The sequence below is a fragment of the Maniola hyperantus genome, chromosome 11, assembly GCF_902806685.2.
Source record: "Maniola hyperantus chromosome 11, iAphHyp1.2, whole genome shotgun sequence".
NCBI classification, from domain to species: domain Eukaryota; kingdom Metazoa; phylum Arthropoda; class Insecta; order Lepidoptera; family Nymphalidae; genus Maniola; species Maniola hyperantus.
The window spans coordinates 5,902,507-5,923,551 of NC_048546.1; the positions used below are offsets into that span (position 1 = coordinate 5,902,507).

General features: G+C 36.8%; 1 protein-coding gene across 2 annotated transcripts in view; it reads left to right on the forward strand.

Annotated features, from left to right (window-relative positions):
- Nucleotides 1–21,045, forward strand: part of LOC117986258 (organic cation transporter protein-like) — a 65,844-nt gene that overhangs the window by 40,639 nt on the left and 4,160 nt on the right. For both annotated transcript variants that reach the window (XM_069501833.1, XM_034973093.2), the window contains exons 2-5: nucleotides 17,487–17,665; nucleotides 18,936–19,270; nucleotides 19,731–20,051; nucleotides 20,351–20,981. In XM_069501833.1, coding sequence (XP_069357934.1) covers nucleotides 17,487–17,665; nucleotides 18,936–19,270; nucleotides 19,731–20,051; nucleotides 20,351–20,981 — 1,466 coding nt within the window. The remainder of the gene's footprint in view (nucleotides 1–17,486; nucleotides 17,666–18,935; nucleotides 19,271–19,730; nucleotides 20,052–20,350; nucleotides 20,982–21,045) is intronic.

The following is a 21,045-nucleotide window of genomic DNA, read 5'->3' on the forward strand; positions in this document are numbered from 1 at the left end:
TCGTCCGCGTGGATTTAGGTTTTAAAAAAAATCCCGTGGGAACTCTTTAATTTTCCGGGATAGTACTATATAATATATAGTTGAACTGTCATTATCCATACTAATATTATAAATGCGAAAGTGTGACTGTCTATCTGTCTGCCAGCTTTTCACGACCCAATAGTTCAACAGATTTTGATGAAATTTGGTACAGAGTTAGCATACATCCCGGGGAAGGACATAGGCTACTTTTTATCCCCGTAAATCACTTACTTCCCACGGGATTTATTAAAACCACATTGACGAAGTCGCGAGCATCATCTAGTATAAAATATTTACTGCAAAGTTATTATTTTTTTGCCTTACTACAGATAACCTTCATAATCTCAGTCTAATACCGTTTTATCTTTAAAGTAACCGGCATAATTTATTTATCGCGCAGTAACCTATGCCCATGAGATAGATAGCTTGGACGCTGAATCGGTGTTATTGACTGATCCATAAACAGTAAATGATAAGTAAGAAGCCTAGTGTAGCATTTCTCTCTCTCTCTCTCTCTCTTGACGTATTTCTCATTGCTGAGGGTCTTAACCTCTTTCCATTCATCATAATATTATCATTGGATCCTTCCACATACGACTCAGCTATAAGACGTACCTAAGAAGTAGTTGTCGACTCAGGATTAATTCACACTGCAAAATTTCACCGGGCAATAATATTTTCCGCAGTCATTTCTGTGACATCAAATCCAAATTCTTCTTTTCCGCTAATTGCGCAAAAGACAACATCACTACCCATATTATAAAATATGCAAAAGTGTGTTTGTTTGTTGGTTTGTCCTTCAATCACGTCGCAACAGAGCAACGGATTACCTGGAGAGCTACTTTTTATCCCGGAAAATCAAAGTTCCCACAGGATTTTTAAAAAACCTAAATCCACGCGAACGAAGTCGCGGGCATCAGCTAGTTAAAAATAAATTTAAAAAAAGAAGAGCGGAATGATAACGAATTTATTTATCAAACGTCAATTGAATGATATAGGGGACCAACCTTCGCCTTGTAGCTAGATGAAAACAGTAAAGGATTAATGAAATTGAAATAATCCTCAATTTGCATGTTATTATTTTGTATTGGTACTATTTTTTTCAGACTTTTTTTACTACTATTTTTTTAGGCTAAGCGTACACGCTGCTGGCATAGCACAGCACAGTACAGATTTTGCAGTGCAGGGCAGTTGAGGCATCTAAGGCAACAAGCGTATGCTGCGACGCAGCCGAGTGTTCCAGTTCTTAGAAATTAGAATAGACGTTTCTGAGTTGACGTAATCTGTGCGGGCACTACAACGCGACGCAGAGCAGCACAGTACGCCTAGTATAAGATTTTACATCTCACCAACGGTAATATTATAGATAGGTAATATTACCGTGCCAACGGTGCTAGAATTCGAAAGTCGAAACAAAATAACGTTAAAGTAAAATGGACCTAAAGAGACTTGAATTGAAGTACAAAGTTCAATGCCACTGATTTTAATTCCGCGTGGAGCGCTGGCTGTAGACGTGACAAACTTGGCCTTTAAAACAAGGCGGTTAAGATCCAGTTTACTATAACGTGAAAGTGTTTCGACACTCGAATACTATCAACGTTGATGAGACATCAAATCTCGTACTAAGCGTACAGACACGTCATCGTGTCTGCGTCGCAAATGCCGCCCGCCCGCCCGCCGTAGCGTAGCATAGGTATTTACGCAGTAAGGGCCTGGTACGCAGGCTGTACATTCATGCATCACAAAATCTGATCTGCCCTGCACTGATCTGCCTGCGTGTCAGCATACGTATACGCTTCATCTGGTAATGGCAACAATTTTAAGCGAATTCAATTCAACGTAACTACTTATACCGTACAACGTACCTACATATTATATTCTGATACCTATACCCCATCAAACAAAACCTTGTAGCTTTGTGTATTGTGTATTTAGATTTTAATAAATAAATAAATATTCTTCGCTCTAATTATTTTATATCGCTCTATAATTACATTTTGCAATGATCCATTTTATAAAAATTAAATTGGTATTATTTAGCTAATAATAAACACGTGTGCTAGTTAGTACGCGAAAAAAATTGCTTAATGCATTCTTTATTGGTCTAGAACCATCGTCGCATTATTGCCCTTCTTATGAAACCGTCTTAGAGCACATTGCTTGGATGGTTTCAAAGTCTATAACGGACACAGATAGCTAATGTTTTTTTTATGCACATATTAAGAATATTAGAAAATCTACAACTGATAACTAAATATTATGGGTCATCGTCATTAACCCATCGTCGGCCCACTACTGAAACCGGACTCCTTTAAGAATGAGAACGGTTTTAGCCATAGTCCAGCACGTTGGCCAATATTCTATAGGATAAAAATTAAAAAGTTCCTACGAGATTTTTAAATGTTAATCCACAAGAACGAAGTCGTAGATCTCAACTTATCTGCTATAGGTACCTAGTTTAGATATGTTTAACGAAATACAACAATTTCAATAAACATTAACACAACATAATAATATTTTTGGTATACTGCATCTAATTGAATTTTTTTAAATTTACATAACAAGTAACAATGTATATTTTTTACTGTTTATATTGTTTCATAAAACAAATGTAAGCCTTGACTTTTTAAATATATATCTGCATAAGATCATAAAAATATTCCGAGATTTTCGGTTTTGATATCCCTTTCAAAGTAAAATCTCATATTCTTCAAGTTTATTAGTGACTTATTCAAGGGTATTCTTCATAGAATTACCTACCTGTACCTACCTATTTTTTTTTATTATAAACTACGTGGTAATACATGACTGTATTAATATAAAACTAAAAACAATATGTACGTACCTACTTACCTTCTTAAAAAACGGTAAGGAGTTAATTTGACTAAGAATAGACATAGGTATGCCGTATGACCTTTCTAAAACTCTACCGTCAAGCATAGCAAGTGGTTATGAAGAACACCATTATTTATTTTATGCAGAAGTAAAAGGTTACTTTATTATCTGCAGATACAGAACTTTAAAAATTAAGGTACCTATTTCACTATTTCAATTAAGAAGCTGGTTAGCTGAAAATCCGTTTTATAATAGCTAAGCAATACTTGCCTCCTTCGCTCGCAAATGTTCAAGATTTTTCTCAAAATATGTCAAGTGAATAAAATAGGTAACCAATAGGTACTGCCATTTACCCACTCCTCCCTCATTTACTGGCTACGAATGATCAATATGCATAAGTGTTATTATTTTATTAAAATCGGCCTAGACCTGCGTACATTGTCGTCTTATATACTTGACCCAGCTCGTGCAGGACAAAATAAGACGAGATAAAATTAATAAATCGTTCTGCGTATTAAAATGATTTTCTCTTCATCCATACTAATATTATAAATGAGTAAGTGTGTCTGTGTGTCTGTCTGAAAGCTTATCTGTTTTAACTGATTTTGATGAATTTTGGTGCAGAGTTAGCTTACATCCCGGGGACGGACAAAAGCTTAGACTTTTTAGCAGGAAAATCAAGGAGTTCCTTCGGGATTTTTAAAAACCATTAATCCACGCGGACGCAGTCGTGGGCATCAGCTAGTAATCTATAAAACAGATTAGGTATGGAACAATGAATGCACGTGGGATATGATTATAATTAAACATTTGGGGGCAGGGTCAGAACTCAGAAGTTTCTGTCACCATTGCAGTATCTCAATTATCTACATTGTCTCATGACTTTGAAGTTTCTGTTATATTATTATGTTAGATAATATCTATTGTCTGAAAGGCAAGGCTGAAAAGTTTTGGGTTGAATCTGGTTGGAAAAACAGGGTGAATCAACTGTGAGATTTAATTTCAAAAATTACCAGTCAGTGGGGCCTGCCGACAGAAATTAAACTATGACGCAACAGTGTTTTTTTGGATTTTCAAATTAATTGTCGTATTAAAAATTATAGATACCTACAAATGTAGGTATAGTGGTATACATATATATTTGGCAAGTTATTTACAAGGCACTTGCACTGATGTAAGTATAAAACACTTGATGCAAGCCAATTTTAAATTATTTTACAGAAATTGATATTGAATTGACAATGACAGCGACTTCTGTAGTTTAAGCAGGCATTTATTGCTTGTCTAAATAAATATAATAGCTATAGATATAGTCCGTACAAAATGAATTCTCACGCGGCAATTTTAACTCTATGTGTAAACTGGCATGTCAAATACACGGTTCACCTTTAAAGGTATGATTCCGAACCACGCTGCACGCAGAAGTGCTGCTGCGTTCGGAATCATACCTTTAAATAAAGACTAAATCGCACTTTTGACATTACAGTTGACACATAAAGTTAAAATGGTGCGTGAGAACTTATTTTGTACTACACGTTATACCAACTAATTCGTTGTTTTGAAATGATGATTTTTATTGCAAGTATATTTTTATATACATACGATTATCCTTAAATTTTTTACGTTGCAAGATCATAGGTCATTGACGTCTATTATTAGTTTCTTCGCAATTACTTAAATATACACTTAATTTTCTATTATAAATAACCGACTTTCAAATGGAGGTTATCAATTATTTTACCCAATTGTATGTTTGTACATATGTACTATCTATTTATGTAAGTAAATAGCTATATTTATTTATCTTTCTCCGATGTTCACACATAATTTATTTATTTGATGAACTACTTAATTTTATTGATATTTATTATCTTGTATATATAAATATTTTATGCCTTCTTGGTAGACATGTGTCCGCTATAGCTTAACTTAACTGAAAACCGCTGCCGTGCCTATAGCGTACCGTAGCGTTATTGTCGTAGCTAGCAACGGTGGTTATGACGAACCACCTGACAACGCAACACTGCCAACTGGCAACTGGCAACTGACAATGCATTGTTTGGTTTTTTGGTAACTAGAAACGCAATAATTATGCCTTCTCTTTCTTTCTTTCACTGAAAGCTGAGAAAGAGCGGTTATTGGCTACCGGCTTAGTAACTAAGAACTTGGTAAACCAAAGCCGACCTTATCTCTATTACGCTAAGGCTTAACTATACAAACACTACACTTTGATTACCATTACACTTTGATCTATCATTCTAAATACAGTTAGCCTTAGAGTAATAGAGATAAGGTCCTCTTTGGTTTATCAATCTTCATGAAATGTTTTTGGTTAACTGGACTGTGGCAAACTATTCGTGCAGGCGTCCACTATAGTTTGACCTATGTCAATGATCAAATTAAACTTTACTGCTATGAACTTAAGGTTGTGATTACTTCACGATATTCATGAAAGTAAAATTGGTTTTATTTTAGTGAATATGCGCGCGCTAGCTATACAGACGGTATTGATACGGCAGCTAGCTTAGTTACTACTACGGAAACCGCTGCGCGTTGCGCATATTAAATTAGTTGAAACACAACTCTGATACCGATATTCGGCAACGGTTAACAATATCGGTATTGAAACTAAGTAACTGTTGATTAACCGTTGCCGTAAATAGCCAATAACGCCCATCTTTACTTCTTGGTGGTCTCGTATAAAACTAAGGATCTGCTTAAAACTTTTTGGATGGAAGACGGAACTTATTAACTCACAATAATACGGTATTTATTTACCTATGTCAAAATAAATTACTTCTCAGTGATTATTAAATAGAGGGTCTTCCAAAATACGTAAAATCCACGTCCTTTGTTAGTTTTAACTTATCACTGGCACCGATTCTAAGCACAACCTAATTTTAGAGTATTCGCACCCTCTTCTTACTATTGTAATATGAAAAGGACAGAAGCAGTTTGACATTTCTAAATTTAATTTTTAGATGGTAAAACCCGTGATTTTAGCAAGCACTGCGAACCTACTGTTTAAATTTGTATTGTGCACTAAAATTTACAGTCTTTAAATGTGAAAGTCATGTTCCGTTCCTTTTTTAGCATTAGTAAAAAGAAAAGGATGCAGATACTCTAAATTTAGTTTAGAGAGAGACTAGAGAATCGGGGCCATTGGGGCCGATTCTCTTGTACACAATCTCTAAACTAAACTAAATTAACAGGTCTAAATCTAGTGCTATCCTTTTCCGCAAGCAACATTATGAAAGGGATAGCAATAGATTTAGACGTGCCATTTTAGTTTAGTTTAGAGATTGTGTACAAAGGAATTAGCCCCAATGACTGTTTTAAATTATCGATTAAACTAAAAGATCACGTCAAATCATTGTGACGTCACATGACAGTATTCCATAGAAGCTCGCATACTAAGCGCGTGATTTGACGTTGGATTAAAAGATACGGATTTGACTTGTTGTTAAACATCGGATTAGGGCGTTTGTACACTCATCCGTGATTTCACGGATCCATCCAAAAAATACGAATCGAATGTACGTATTTGTATGACGGCTACTTCGAAGAATCACGGATACGAATAGAATACGAATGAGTGCACAAACGCCCTTACACCTAATCACTCGTAATCAGTGCATAGGTAAACTGTCTAGTTTTCAACCATTTGTAAAATCAGTGTAGGTTCGTTTTTTTAAACATCTAAATACCTATAAAAAGAATAGTCGTAACTCGTAACTCACTCACTGACTGACTCATCATTGCCAAGCCTAAATCTTTCGACCTAGAAAGCGGAAATTTTACCCATAGGTTCCCTTTATAATGTACTACAAGCAATAACTGAAGACGACCTCATATTTAAAACCAAAAGAGGAGACGCAAGGCGAAGGTTGGTAGGTAGGTACATTTACTGAAGGAAACGTAGCATAAGTATAGCATATTATAATATGCTATAGAATAAATAATATATGGAAGATTATGTAGGTGATAACAAAGCGTGGATTTGACTCGCTCCAGCAAAGCAAAGTCAAAGTCAAAGTACTTGCTGGTTCTTCTCGGTAGGAACGGCATTCTAAACCAGTGATTTTTATTATTTGATAATTTAAAAGCATTTGTAAAAGTTCATTTGAATAAAAATTTATTCTATTCTATTCTACGTTTATTCGTTAACACTTGTAAGTAGAGTAACCAGAACAGTGACCGAGTAGGAATCAATTTCATTGAGGCGTTCTTCCGGAGGCGTCCCCCACGCTACGCGCCACGCAAACTATCATCCACTTAATATAAGAATAATAGAATTTTTAAAAAAACTAAACCGACTTTATGTACCTACCCATACTTTTTTTGTTTGATGACAAGTCTTGACTTTCTATGACGACGTACCTACCTATAGAAGCGGGCTCACCTAAAATGGAAGTTTTATAAAACAGTAGGGAAATGTTTCTGTTAACTATGATTAAACCGTCATCAGAAAGCTAAATCGATTCTGACTACGACTTCACGAAATTTTCGACAACACTTCACTTCAAGTAAATCAAAATTTCTCTAAGGCTCAGATTTTTATAAATGTGAGTTAATCTATAAGCTAAAATAGACCTTGTCTTTGTGACGTGCAACAAACGATATTCAACGTAAGGATGGTGTAAAAGTAATTTTATGGTTAACATAGATTTATTATGTAAGATAAATACTTATACATATTTCACATATGTAAACAAACGAGTTTAATTTATAGTAAAGTTGTGTTTTTGTAAAAAAAAAAAGTGTAAAGTAACTTTTAAATTAAATGAGGAACAGGAAATTTATATTACTTGGTAAAATATATTTTATTTTAAACTATAATTACCTACCTATGTGCATGTTTTCAAAATAGGCCCCAGTCATTCTTTACTTATGGCCTTCATGAAAACTTCTCGAAGGCAGTGTTTTTAAAAATATTTCTCAATAACGTCAAAGTTATTCAAGAAATACCTTTTCAATCTGAAATAAATTTTTAATACTTACTCACATATCAAAAGTTGCGGAACGGGCAGGGGTTAAACCTGCATCCCTCTGCTTATCGCGGCCTTGGACCTGGAGTGCCTTTACCCTTCCCTTCCGATGGCGTACTCTTTGATATTATGTATTTTTCCGACTAAGCGACTGGTAGAGGCATTTATAGGACGCAACCAGGTCGAGATGTAAATGTATGTAATGATAATAAACTCTTGCATAAAGGCTACCTAGGCACGTCATAATATTATTGCTATTTTTTAATGAAAATATTACAATAAAACTTAAAGCTATTCTTATCTAATTACTATACAAATAATTCCAATAATGGTGCCAAAAATACTGGCTGCATTTCCGCGCTGGACAGCCAGGATGATCCGTTGCGCGAAAAATTAACCAGCCCTTCTGTCACCAGATGAGGCTATTAATCGCGGTGAAATGTCTCGTAAAAAAAATTTTGCACTAAGACTCCATGGCCCCAGGGTCTCCACGGCAAACGGAACAAAAATGTAACTCTCGATAAGAGATATTCTTATATTGATATATTCTTCGGTCTCCATTTCGCACCTTTATTAGTTAGATTGTTTAAAAGTTAAAACTACTAGACAATGGGGCCGATTCTCTTGTACACAATTTCTAAACTAAACTAAATTAACAGGTCTAAATCTAGTGCTATCCTTTTCCGCAAGCAACATTATGAAAGGGATAGCAATAGATTTAGACGTGCCATTTTAGTTTAGTTTAGAGATTGTGTACAACGGAATTAGCCACAGTAAATACTTAAATACCGGCCGGCCGGACTTGATAATAATGAAGTATTGGGTTACTGTGGGTTCAGATTTTTAAAAATACTGTGGGAACCCTTTGATTGTCCGGGATAAAAGTAGCCTATGACACTCTCCAGGTCTTCAACTATATCCATCTAAAAATCAGGTCAATCCGTTGATACTCTGCGGCGTGATAAGGACAAACCAACAAACAAACACACTTTCGCATTTATAATAATATGGGTAGTGATGATGAAGTTAAAGAACTTTGGCGTACAGTTTTGTATGCTAAATCGAGGCAGGGCTAGGTATTTGACCGCCCGCGCGCCCGACAGTCACTTAACTGCTCGTGCGTTCCGACCCTAACGGAAGGGGGCACGACCTACAGCAATGAGGAATACGACAGAGGAGGCAGATATAATAATATCATAGACTGCAATCATTTAAAAGTACCAGGCGTGAACAGTCAAGCGTAAACTGGTTATCAATAAAAAATAAATTAATTTATGCAGAACAACAGCAACGTAAGACCACTTAAACGGGAAGATGAGTCAAAAGGTGTAATATTACCGCTCTATGAATTCATACTTAGTTAGGTACTGCGTGGACCCGTGAAGCCAATTTAAAGGGTCATTTAGAGGGGTTATCACAAGCCTCAGGGTTTTAGAGAAGTTTCATCTCCATACAAAATAGTTTGGTCCTCCTTTGAATACTAATCGAAAAAAATCGTCATTGCTGTAAATTAACAATTGAAATATTCGCAAAAACAGTCTCATTAACCTACGGGATAGTGCATCAATATACTTAAAAACTTAAAAAATTACTACGAAAACTTTACGTAGGTAGGTACTTTAAGTACCTACTTAAAAAAATATACAATGTTTGCTATTTATTTAAATTTTACACAATATTAATAAAATAATACATTAATACATATATTATTATGATGATAGTCAAAACTGTGTTTGTGTCTTTTCTTTTTTTTATTATTACAATAAAACTTAAAGCTAGCCTTATCTAATTACGTAAAAAATTGGAGTCTTAGTGCTAAAATTTTCGTAAAAAATTTTAGCACTAAGACTCCATGGCCCCAGGGTCTCCACGGCAAACGGCACAAAAATGTAACTCTCTATAAGAGAGGCATACTTGCGCCGCTTGCCGTTTTCAGCTGTTTCTGCTGCGGCTCCCGGTCTTGATGCTGTCTTCCTAATATGACACGGGGCCAATGTGTCAACGCAAGTTGCGTCCCACATTAGCGCCCGTCCCCGTTCCCAGGGAACCAGCGTCAATCCATCAGGTCTCTTGCCATCATCCCGACTAATCCCTGCCGGCTCAATGAGCGCAGGAATATTTATGGTGGCAAGAGCTCTTTTAATTGTATCGTTAAGAGAGCCATGCCTAAACAGCCTACCAGAGCTCCTTTGGCAAGAGAGTCCGTGGATTCCAAATTTATCAACCTCTTTTCCACACGGACATCTGTGCTGATGGCACAGTGGTGTTCCCAATCTGAGACCTAGAGCCACACGAAAACTTTCGTTATCTAAAAGTGTGCCGAGATTTTTTGATGGCAAGGCATGCAGCCAATACCCAGATTCCTTTTCGGATAATGCTAGAAGCCTGGCACGATCAAAACTTCTATGCCTGGAATTGTATGTAGATAGATGCCAAAGCACGGAGTTTGGCCGTCCATACAAATTGAAATATTTACATCAACACACATGTCACGATAATAATTAACTTGAAGATGTTGAACAGTAAACTACGGCCTCTGGGCTACTGAATATTGAAGCGTAACATTTCAATCGGAGAAATATTTTTTGCTAACAAAATTAACTAACGGAAATTCGCTTAGGGACGATGAATGCAAATTAATTGCTTGTCATTGAGCCGTGATAGTTTCATTCAAGTGGTTGAAAATTCGAATACTATTATGCGTGTAAAAAGTTAAACCGTTCAAATATTTTTTGTTACAATTGCTTTTATTTAACTTGCCGTATTTGTATGTGGTCAAATCCTGCAACTGAATTTTAGACCAGTTCCCCCAACCAATTGAGCTGAAAGCTGGAACACACAATATTATATAACTTCGATGACAATGCATTATTATACCATGGAGGTGGTCTCATGATGGAGGCGGAAGGTAGCATAGGAACTCCTCAACTTCTCATCCTAACTCCGTTGTATTTGGGCTCGTTGGATTTCTCTTCCATTATTCGTTTAATACATGGCTTACATTAAAGTTTGTTTCAAAATGTTTTTTTTAAATTGAGGATTTTATTTGCCATCTTGGTTACTGTATGATAATTCTGATAGGAACGTTAGCCCTATCGTTATCCTATGAGTCGAAAAAGAACTACCTACTATGAGTCGAAGTCGACTTGTACTATGTGGAAGGATCTGCGGGGCATTATAATCCCAAGAGACACCTCACATTATGTGATTAATGGAAGAGGTCACGATGCCCAGCATTGATTGTAACGCAGCTAGAAACCTATAACAAAAATTTGAATCAAAAATCGAATTAATTTGACTCTAATAAAAAGTACCGACATGTTTTTACAATTTTCAAGCAAACTCTTTCAACCATAACGGCCTGATAAACTCACATATAGGTATTCACTTAGATATAAAAAAATATATAAAATATATATCTGTATATATAAATATAATCTGTATATATAAAATTCAAAGTCCTGACTGACTGACTGACATATATATCAACGCACAGCCTTAACCGCTGGTCTTAGAGACATGAATTATTGAGGGTGTGTTCTTTGTAAAGAGTAGGTATCCACTAAGAAAGGATTTTTCGAAATTCTACCCCTAAGTGGGTTAAATAGGGGATGAAAGTTTGTACGAAAGTACGTCATTTTTCAAATTATTTGCATGAAAAATGGTATTTGGGTTTTCGGTCACAAATGAAGAAATACGTGTTCCAGGATTTTTGGAAATTCAACCCCCACCTCTATTTTCTAAATTCCACCCGAGCGAAGCCGGGGCGGGTCAGCTAGTTTTAATATAAATCTGAAATGGTTGTTTTCTAATGCACTTTATTAACCTTGACTTGTATTACAATATCAAACAAATAAGAAAAACTGTTATCTTATGCAATCTTCAATCTTTAGAATAACGTCGATTATAGAACTATAGAAAGCAGGTCAATGTTAACCAAAACTACGACAATAAGTATAGCCGGTGATCTGTGTGTAACCATGATTATAATCGTTGTCATTTTATATCATGTTCTTAAACTAAAAATCCGTCACGTACAACAAAGTGGTTTAAGGTGTTTTAGAAATCCCGTGGGAACTCTTTGATTTGCAGGGCTAAAATCAAGCCTATGTCAGTCTCTAGGATGCTTTGTAAAGCGTTGTCTCTGTCACTCATACCTATGTGACGTTTTGTCGGTCTCAATAACAGAGCCAACACTCAACGAAACCGGTATCTCTTTCTAAAGGTTGATGTACGTTATTTTCTGCAGCGTACTGTACCAAATTTCATCAAAGTCGGTTAAAAGTATGGGCCGTAAAAAACTATCAGACAGGATGCTTTGTAAAGCGTTGTCTCTGTCACTCATACCTATGTGACGTTTTGTCGGTCTCAATAACAGAGCCAACACTCAACGAAACCGGTATCTCTTTCTAAAGGTTGATGTACGTTATTTTCTGCAGCGTACTGTACCAAATTTCATCAAAGTCGGTTAAAAGTATGGGCCGTAAAAATAACACTTTCGCATTTATAATATTAAATATGGATGTAGCGATATGCATAATTCACCTACATAAGGAAAGGACCACGCGTGCCATGGTAATGAGTTGATGACCTTCAGTGCAATGTTAACGAACCGCAACTAAACCTCGATTAAGTACCGGATATACCAGACGCACGGAAATGTCTATTTAATTGATTACAACTTCTGCTAGACCACCATTTTCCCTTTGACCTAGTAAGATAGACAGGCGAAAACTGCAGTTACTCATTGCGGAGGGTCGTGGCCTCTTACATCCATACTAATACTAATATTATAAATGCGAAATCTATCTGTTTGTCTGTCTGCTAGTTTTTCACGGCCCATCCGTGTAACCGATTTTGACGTTTATAACAGAGATAGCCTGCATTCCAGGGACGGACATAGGCTACTTTTTGTACCGGAAAATCAAAGAATACCTAAATCCACGCAGATGAAATCGCGTGTATCAAATCGCATGTAGATTTATGAAAGAGTAGATTACATTCTCAATGGTAGGTACGATGGACTGCCAGATCCTTCCAATTAACATAATCGTTTAATTAGCACTAGCATTAGTTCAACTCTTATATTTATAACCATTTAATTCCCATATGGTATTTTTCGAAGCACAATGACAATATAATAGAAAGTCTCTTAATTCACAGCAAATTCTGCTTTCCCAGCTAGTAATTCTTCACCTGTCAACGTACCTACTTAAACTTTACAATTTGATTTTGACTTTGACTTTGATTTGAAGCTTATCTTTTGATCTTCGAATCGCAAGGTTTACTCGCGGTTCGTTAACATTGTATTAGAGATCATTACCAAGGCGCGCGTGTCCTTTACAAGATTGCCTCGCGCGCGCGAACTCGCTATGACATAACAAAAAGTGCCATTCTGAGGTTGGCCGCACATACATACCAAACTTGCAAGAGTGTGTCTATCTGTCTGTCTGTCTGCCTGCTAGCTTTTCACGGCTCATCTATTTAACCGATTTTGATGAAGTTTGGTAGGTACTAGGTACAGAGATAGCTTGCATCCCGGGGAAGGACATAGGCTATTTTTTATACCAGAAAAACAGAGTTCCCACGGGATTTTAAAAACCTAAAATCAGTAATACGTAAGCATGTAGCCGCTTTAACTGCGTCTAAAAATTGTTCTTTTCTTTGACGTCTTATGCAGACAATGAAGTTATTGATACTTCCTATAGTATTCCTTAGCAACATTTCTGCAAACTTAGTGCAGCCTTCGGCTTTGCTCTCGTAAGAATTTCAAAAAATCCGGTTGAACATCTGTGTCAAATTTCAGCTTGATGAGTTCAAGGGGTTGGGCTTGGCGTTGATGAGTCAGTCAGTGATTGAGTCAGGAGTTTTCTTTTTATATGTTTATCATCCCACGATGCGGGAATCGCGTGGATTTAGGTTTTAAAAATCCCGTGGGAGCTCTTTGATTTTCACTGATAAAAATGACACTTTCAAGCTCTTTACCACATTCCATGCAAAATATCACGTCGATCCTATGCTCCGTTGCAACGTAATTGAAGAACAAACCAATAAACCAACAAACAAACACAATTTCGCATTTATAATATTGGTAGAGATAAGCTTCCGCTTGGTTACCCGAGAGTCTATCGTGGTCTAGCTGCTGAAAAGTAGATATCACTCACGCAATAGTGGCCTATGTGCGCCCAGCCTAAAGCGTTCGATTGATTAGAACTGATTCGCCATTTATTGCATGACATGATATAGCAATTGAGCTTCCTGCAGTTTATAAACTGTAAATTGTGCTTAATTAGAAGTAGCTATTAATAGTGTCAATGAAGATTCCAGAAGGGTGTCACTAGGATATAATATTACCTACGTTACGATTAGAAGTTGAGCTGGAGTAAACAAAAACAACTAACATTTTTAGGGTTCCGTAGTAAACAAGGAACCCTTATAGTTTCGCCATGTCCGTCCGTCTGTCTGTCTGTCCGTCCGTCCGTCCTCGGTTAATCTCAGAGACTATTAGTGCTAGAAATCTGTAATTTGGCATGGGTATAAATATTAATCACGCCGACAAAGCGGTGAAATAAAATTTTGATAAATATTTTTTTTTTTAGGGTAGCTCCCCTAGCTACATGTAAAGTGGGGATGATCTTTTTTTTTGTCTACCCCATAGTGTGGGGGGTTGCTGAATAGGTCTTTTAAAAATATTGTGGGTCTGGGAACATCATTTTTTGATTACTAAATAAGACATTTTGCACGATAATTCAAAAACTATGATGCATAAAAATAAATAAAAATCTGTTTTAGAATGCACAAGTAAAGCCCTTTCATATGATAGCCCACTTGATATAGTTATTTTACTTCGAATATTGAAAATACTAATTATTAGTTCATGACCACAATTTAATTTTTTTTGAGTGATTTAACCCTAAATTCACGGTTTTCAGATTTTTCTCCTAAAGCCAGCTATAAGACCCACCTTCCTGCCAAATTTCATGATTCTAGGTCAACGGGAAGTACCCTGTAGGTTTCTTGACAGACAGACAGACAGACAACAAAGTGATCCAATAAGGGTTCCGTTTTTCCTTTTAAGGTACGGAACCCTAAAAACTAAGTCACATTACGTACCTACCTACATGTCAATTATTTTAAAACGACAGGTATTGTCGGGTAGAGACAGCTTGCATCCCGGAGACGGATATAGGCTATCTAATCTAGAAAGTACATAAACTTTTGGCGGCAGAATATAGGCAGAGGCACTATAATCATCATCATGATAAACCCATCGCCGGCTAATTACAGAATAGGTACGGGTCTCCTCTCAGAGTGAGAAGGGTTTTCGCCATAGTCTACCACGCTGGCCATGTGCGGGTTGGTAGTCTTCACTCACCTTTGAAAACATTATGGAGAACTCTCAGGCATGCAGATTTCCTCACGATGTTTTGTTTTGCTTCACCGTTAAAGCAAGTGATATTTAATTACTTAAAACGCACATAACCCCGAAAAGTTAGAGGTGCGTGCCCGGGATCGAACCCCCATCCTCCGATTAAAAGTCGGACGTCCTAACCACTAGGATGTCACAAGCCGAGGCACTATAATACCTCTCACTTATTATTACAAAATATCATCTGAGGACGGATGCTGATCTAATTCTAATCCTTTGAGGTTTGTAGGCAGGTACCTACATACTTTTAAATAATTAAAAACACTAAAACCATGAGTACACACACACACACACACACACACACACACACACACACCTACAGTATAGATTTACACATAAGATAACAGTTCTGATCTACCTAGTTAGTAATTAATTCTAGTAGGTAGGTACGTTAAAATTAGAGAATATAATATAGACGAAAAAAACCGGCCAAGTGCGAGTCAGGCTCGCGCAATGAGGGTTCCGACTGTAGTAAGTCGTATTTTTTCGACATTTAGCACGATAATTCAAAAACTATGATGCATAAAAATAAATAAAAATCTGTTTTAGAATGTACAAGTGAAGACCTTTCATATGATACTTGATATAGTTATCTCTGAAAATACTGATTATTAGTTCATGACCACAATTTAATATTTTTTGTGTGATCTAACCCTAAATTCACGGTTTTCAGATTTTTTCCCAAATGTCAGCTATAAGATCTACCTACCTGCCAAATTGCATGATTCTAGGTCAATGGGAAGTACCCTGTAGGTTTCTTGACAGACAGACAGACAACAAAGTGATCCTATAAGGGTTCCGTTTTTCCTTTTGAGGTACGGAACCCTAAAAAACAGTAGATTCGCGGAATAATCTTTTTAAAATAATAGAATATTTTAAAGCAAAATAAGTTGGTAGGTAGATACTTAATTGTTAAGTAACACACGTAGCAATGTATTGGAGAAACATAATTATAGTGCTAGTGGAAACCCGGATATGTTATGAAGATATTGCTATTTTGCACTTTTTGCTCTCAGTTACCTGTCTGTCTTATTTTTATTAATAACTTTTTTTCTTTGACACTTTATTAGCCTTTAGTGTTTAATTACATTTCACACACCTACCCAGATCAAGTTTGATAAATAACATTTAAAACTTTACTATTAATTGGTATTATGTTTTGTTCCGTAAATTGAGCAGGTGTGTTCGTAAGACACGTACCTACAGTTTATAAGTTTTAACTCAAATTACTGCTAGGTATACTTAGCTACAGTAATCAATACCTAGGCAGCTCCAATTTAGTACCTAAAATACATTATATAGATCTAGAGTTACCTACCGGCATAGGTACACATTAAAATTACATATGATATAAAGTTGTTCCAAGGTTCTGTAGTAAATAATATTTTATTGTATTGTACGTATGGGTTTAATATTCTTTAGGGCCAATGCAAATAGAACTAGAAAGATTGGTTTGTTGGTTTGTCCTTCAATCACGTCGCAACGGTGCAACGGATTGACGTGATTTTTTGCATGGGTATAGATGAAGACCTGGAGAGTTACATAGGTTACTTTTTATTCCGGAAAATCTAAGAGTTGCCACGGCATTTTCACGACACGACACGAAAAAACAAGTCAGACTCGCGCACCGAGTGTCCCGTACTACAGTCGTATTTTTTCGACGTTTTGCAATAAATCAAAACTATTATGCATAAAAATCGATAAATAAAAATCTGTTTTAGGATGTACCTTTTATATGATACCCTATTTGGTATAGTATCAAAATCTTACTTTGAAAGTTGAAAATTATTTGTTCATGGACACATTTTAATTTTTCCGACCACAAATTCACGGTTTTCGGATTTTTCTCTTTACGTGTGCTATAAGACCTACCTGCCTGCCAAATTTTATTATTCTAGGTCCACGGGTTTCTTGACAGACAGACATATTTTCCTTTTTCCCTTTTGAGGTACGGAACCCTATAAACCTAAGTCTAAAGGAACGAACTCACAGGCATTTACCAAATTCGATATATTTTGACCATAGACTTATTATACTTTTTGACCCAAGTTTTATTTTCTTGAAGTCTTTTTTTGTCATACCATAATAATAAGCCTGTGACGATACGCAATCAAAATCGGCTCATTAAAATTTATTACCTAGGTACCCTTCTTTACTATTTCTGTAGATACAAGAGAGATGTTTTTAACTGTTTAATATTGTTTTTGTTCCAGTAATCCCAAATCAAGGGTTGAGCAAAGAAAAGCACCAAGAGCCAATCGAAGACAATGAGCAAGGAGACGTGGTGTCAGCCATCATCGGCAACTACGGCCGGTGGCAGCTGCTGATGACCTTCCTCTTATCGTTGTTCTCTTTCCCGTGCACTTTCCACATTTATTTACCTACATTTACGGTAAGACCTAATTATCACTCTTTTAATCCTCATTCATCATCATCATCATGAACAACCCATTACCGGCTCACTACAGAGCACGGGTCTCCTCTCAGAAAGGGGTTGGCCATAGTCTACCACGCTAGGCAAGTGCGGATAGCCAGACTTCACACACCTTTGAAGAATATTATGGAGAACTCTCAGGTGAGCAGGTTTCCTCACGATGTTTTCCTTCACCGTTAAAACAAGTGATATTTAATTACTTAAGGCGCACATAACTCTGAAAAATTAGAGGTGGGTGCCCGGGATCGACCCCCAAACCTCCGCTTAGGAGGCAGATGTCTTAATCACTAGGCTATCACAGCTGCATCAATCCTCATTAGGAGGCTCTTAAACCTCATTCTTATGAGGCCCATAGTTTGCGAACAAGTCTCGTATCCATTTGCCATCACTGCCAACACGCACTGTTTGAAAACTTCAAAAACTGAGTATTGGTTGGAAAAGAACACTCACTTGGTTCTCCGATCTTAATTTTCCTTCCATTAATTATAAAAGGAAATTCCTCAGTTCTTAAAGACCAAGTCTTCGAACAGTGCGTGTTGCCAGTGATAAGAAATGGATTCAGACATGGTCGCTTACCATAGGCACATATACCTCATAAGAAAACGCAGTCACTTAACTGGCGATGGAGAAAACTAGGTATGCTTGAAGTTTATTTACGTGGTCAAATCAGAAATCAGATCATCTAAATATATAAAAGGAAAAGGTGACTGACTGAATGACTGACTGACTGATTGACTGACCGACTGACTGACTGATCTATCAACGCACAGCTCAAACTACTGGACGGACCGGGCTGAAATTTGGCATGCAGATAGCTATTATGACGTAGGCATCCGCTAAGAAAGGATTTTCGAAAATTCAATCCCTAAGGGGGTGAAATAGGGGTTTGAAATTTGTGTAGTCCACGCGGACGAAGTCGCGAGCATAAGCTAGTGATGATATATGTACGGGTCTCCTCTCAGAATGAGAAGGGCTTGGCCATAGTACTACGTAATAGTCTTTTGAGAACATAAGGGACAACTCTAGACATGGAGATTTTCTTATGATGTTTTCTTTCACCGGTAAAGCAAATCATATTTAATTGCTTAAAACGAACATACCTAAGCCCTGGATCGACCCTCGGACATTTTGATTCGGAGACCGACGTCTCAACCACTAGGCTATCTCTGCTATGGTTATCACTTCAATTCATAGAACTTTGAATTTAACTGACTCTTATTTCTTTCAGGCAAAAATGACAAACTTTTGGTGTCGAAGACCCAATAATTTGTCTAGTCTACCATTAGATGACTGGATTAATTACAGCCAACCAATAGATGCGTGCTATGTTCGCGTGCTTCCCGCTGGAATAACTGCGGAAAGTATTATAAACAACACGGCTCCTATCTTAGACTCCTTCCAGAAGTGTACAGAATGGGATTATGACCGGTCCGAAGTTGGGGACACCATAATTTCGGAATGGAATCTCGTTTGTGACCAAGCCAATCTCACTGTATTGGGTGAAGTACTATTTCTAGTTGGTGTTGGCGTTGGTGGAGTTATTGGTGGATGGATATCGGACAAGTAAGATATCTTTTTTAATTAAATTAATTTTAATTAAACTTAATTAAAGTTCTAAACTAAATCATTTTCTATTCATTTTCTATAATTAAACCAACCTAACACTGAGACATGTTTTTACTTACTAGTAGCACACAGCTTAGCGCTTATTCCACTCATCCGTGGTAGCGACCGACGGACGGTCCTCAACTTCACTTGGTGCAAATATGAATAGAACTTGGTAGAGAAACTGGCCGTGTGTCTTGGTCCTCTTTATTCGCTGTTCCGTGGGAATTTCGAAAAATCTGGCCTCATACCTTGTCCACCTTACTAAGGGAACCTCTGCGCAAAATTACAGCTAACTAGGATATGATTCCAATCCAAGGATATGGTCTAAGCGTTGATAAGTCAGTCAGTGATGGACTTCAACCTTTTTTTTTCATTATGTATCGATGATTTAATTATGAATTTATTATTGTTACAGATTTGGCCGTAAAAGAATACTCATGGGCATGATGATCGCCCAAAGCGCACTAGCCATATTGTCCCTCCTAGTGCAGACTTACTTGCAATATATTGTGGTGAGACTCTTCATGGGATTAGTTTCGGTCTCCGTGGTGTACGCGGCTTTCGTCCTCTCTGTGGAGCTGGTTGGCGGTCCTTGGGTGACAATTGCAGGAGTTTGCAATTTCTTCCCTCTACCTCTGGCTTATGTCATTGTTTCATTGCTCTCAATGATCATGCCAAATTGGAGGGATGTTCAACTCTCATTATCAGTACCAGGGTGTTTCCTGATCGCGTTATGGTAAATTTGCAATTTAATTATTTATACAAATTAATTTATTTAATACTATTGCTATGAGTTGCAATGCCTCTTTCAATTTCAACTCTTACACCAGCTATTGTGATAGCTATTATCAAAAACTTTCACGCAAATATAACAAAAACGGTGTATAAAATTTCAACTCATTCGGATGAACGATGCACGAACGTACTTATAGGTAAAGAACAGTCAGAAAATTATTGCTAATATTAGTAAGATTCTTATAGATTTGTTGGCTATTAAGGACTAAGATATAACATTTGATTCTGTAATCATTTCAGGTTTGTTTTGCCCGAATCTCCAAGATGGTTATTAAGCGTTGGAAGAACACAGGAAGCCAAAGTTATATTAGAAAAGGCAGCAAAGTTTAACAACAAGGGAAATACAGTTGATTTGGACAAAATGTTAACACTATACAAACCAGAGACCAGGAAAGAAGAGCCTAATGTTTTAATGCTGTTCAAAGGATATTTGATGAAGAGAACATTTTGTTTGTTCATGGCTTGGTTTTCAATGACCATTGCATATTATGGTCTCGTCTTGAATATTGGGAAATTCAATATAGGCGATTTGCACATGACGTCGATCATACTCGCTTTAGTAGAAGTGCCGGCGATTGCGTTAAGCATTCCTATATTGTTTAAAGCTGGTAGACGACTGCCAATCTTTACTTCAATGATTTTATGTGGAGTCGCTTGTGTAGCAAGTGAGCTCTTATCTATGTCATTCAACGATGAGTGGGTGATGATAGCATGTCTTATGGTGGGAAAGTTTTCGATTGCAATGACGAATATGATGTTACCAATATTTACTGCGGAGTTATATCCAACCATAATAAGAAACCTTGGTGTTGGAGCCAGCCAGATTGCATCAGGATTTGCGCTAATATGCATACCCTATTTATGGGATTTGGTAAGTCTTACTCTGAATGAAATAGATTTAAATTTTCGTCTATGATTTTAAGTCTTTAAAGAGT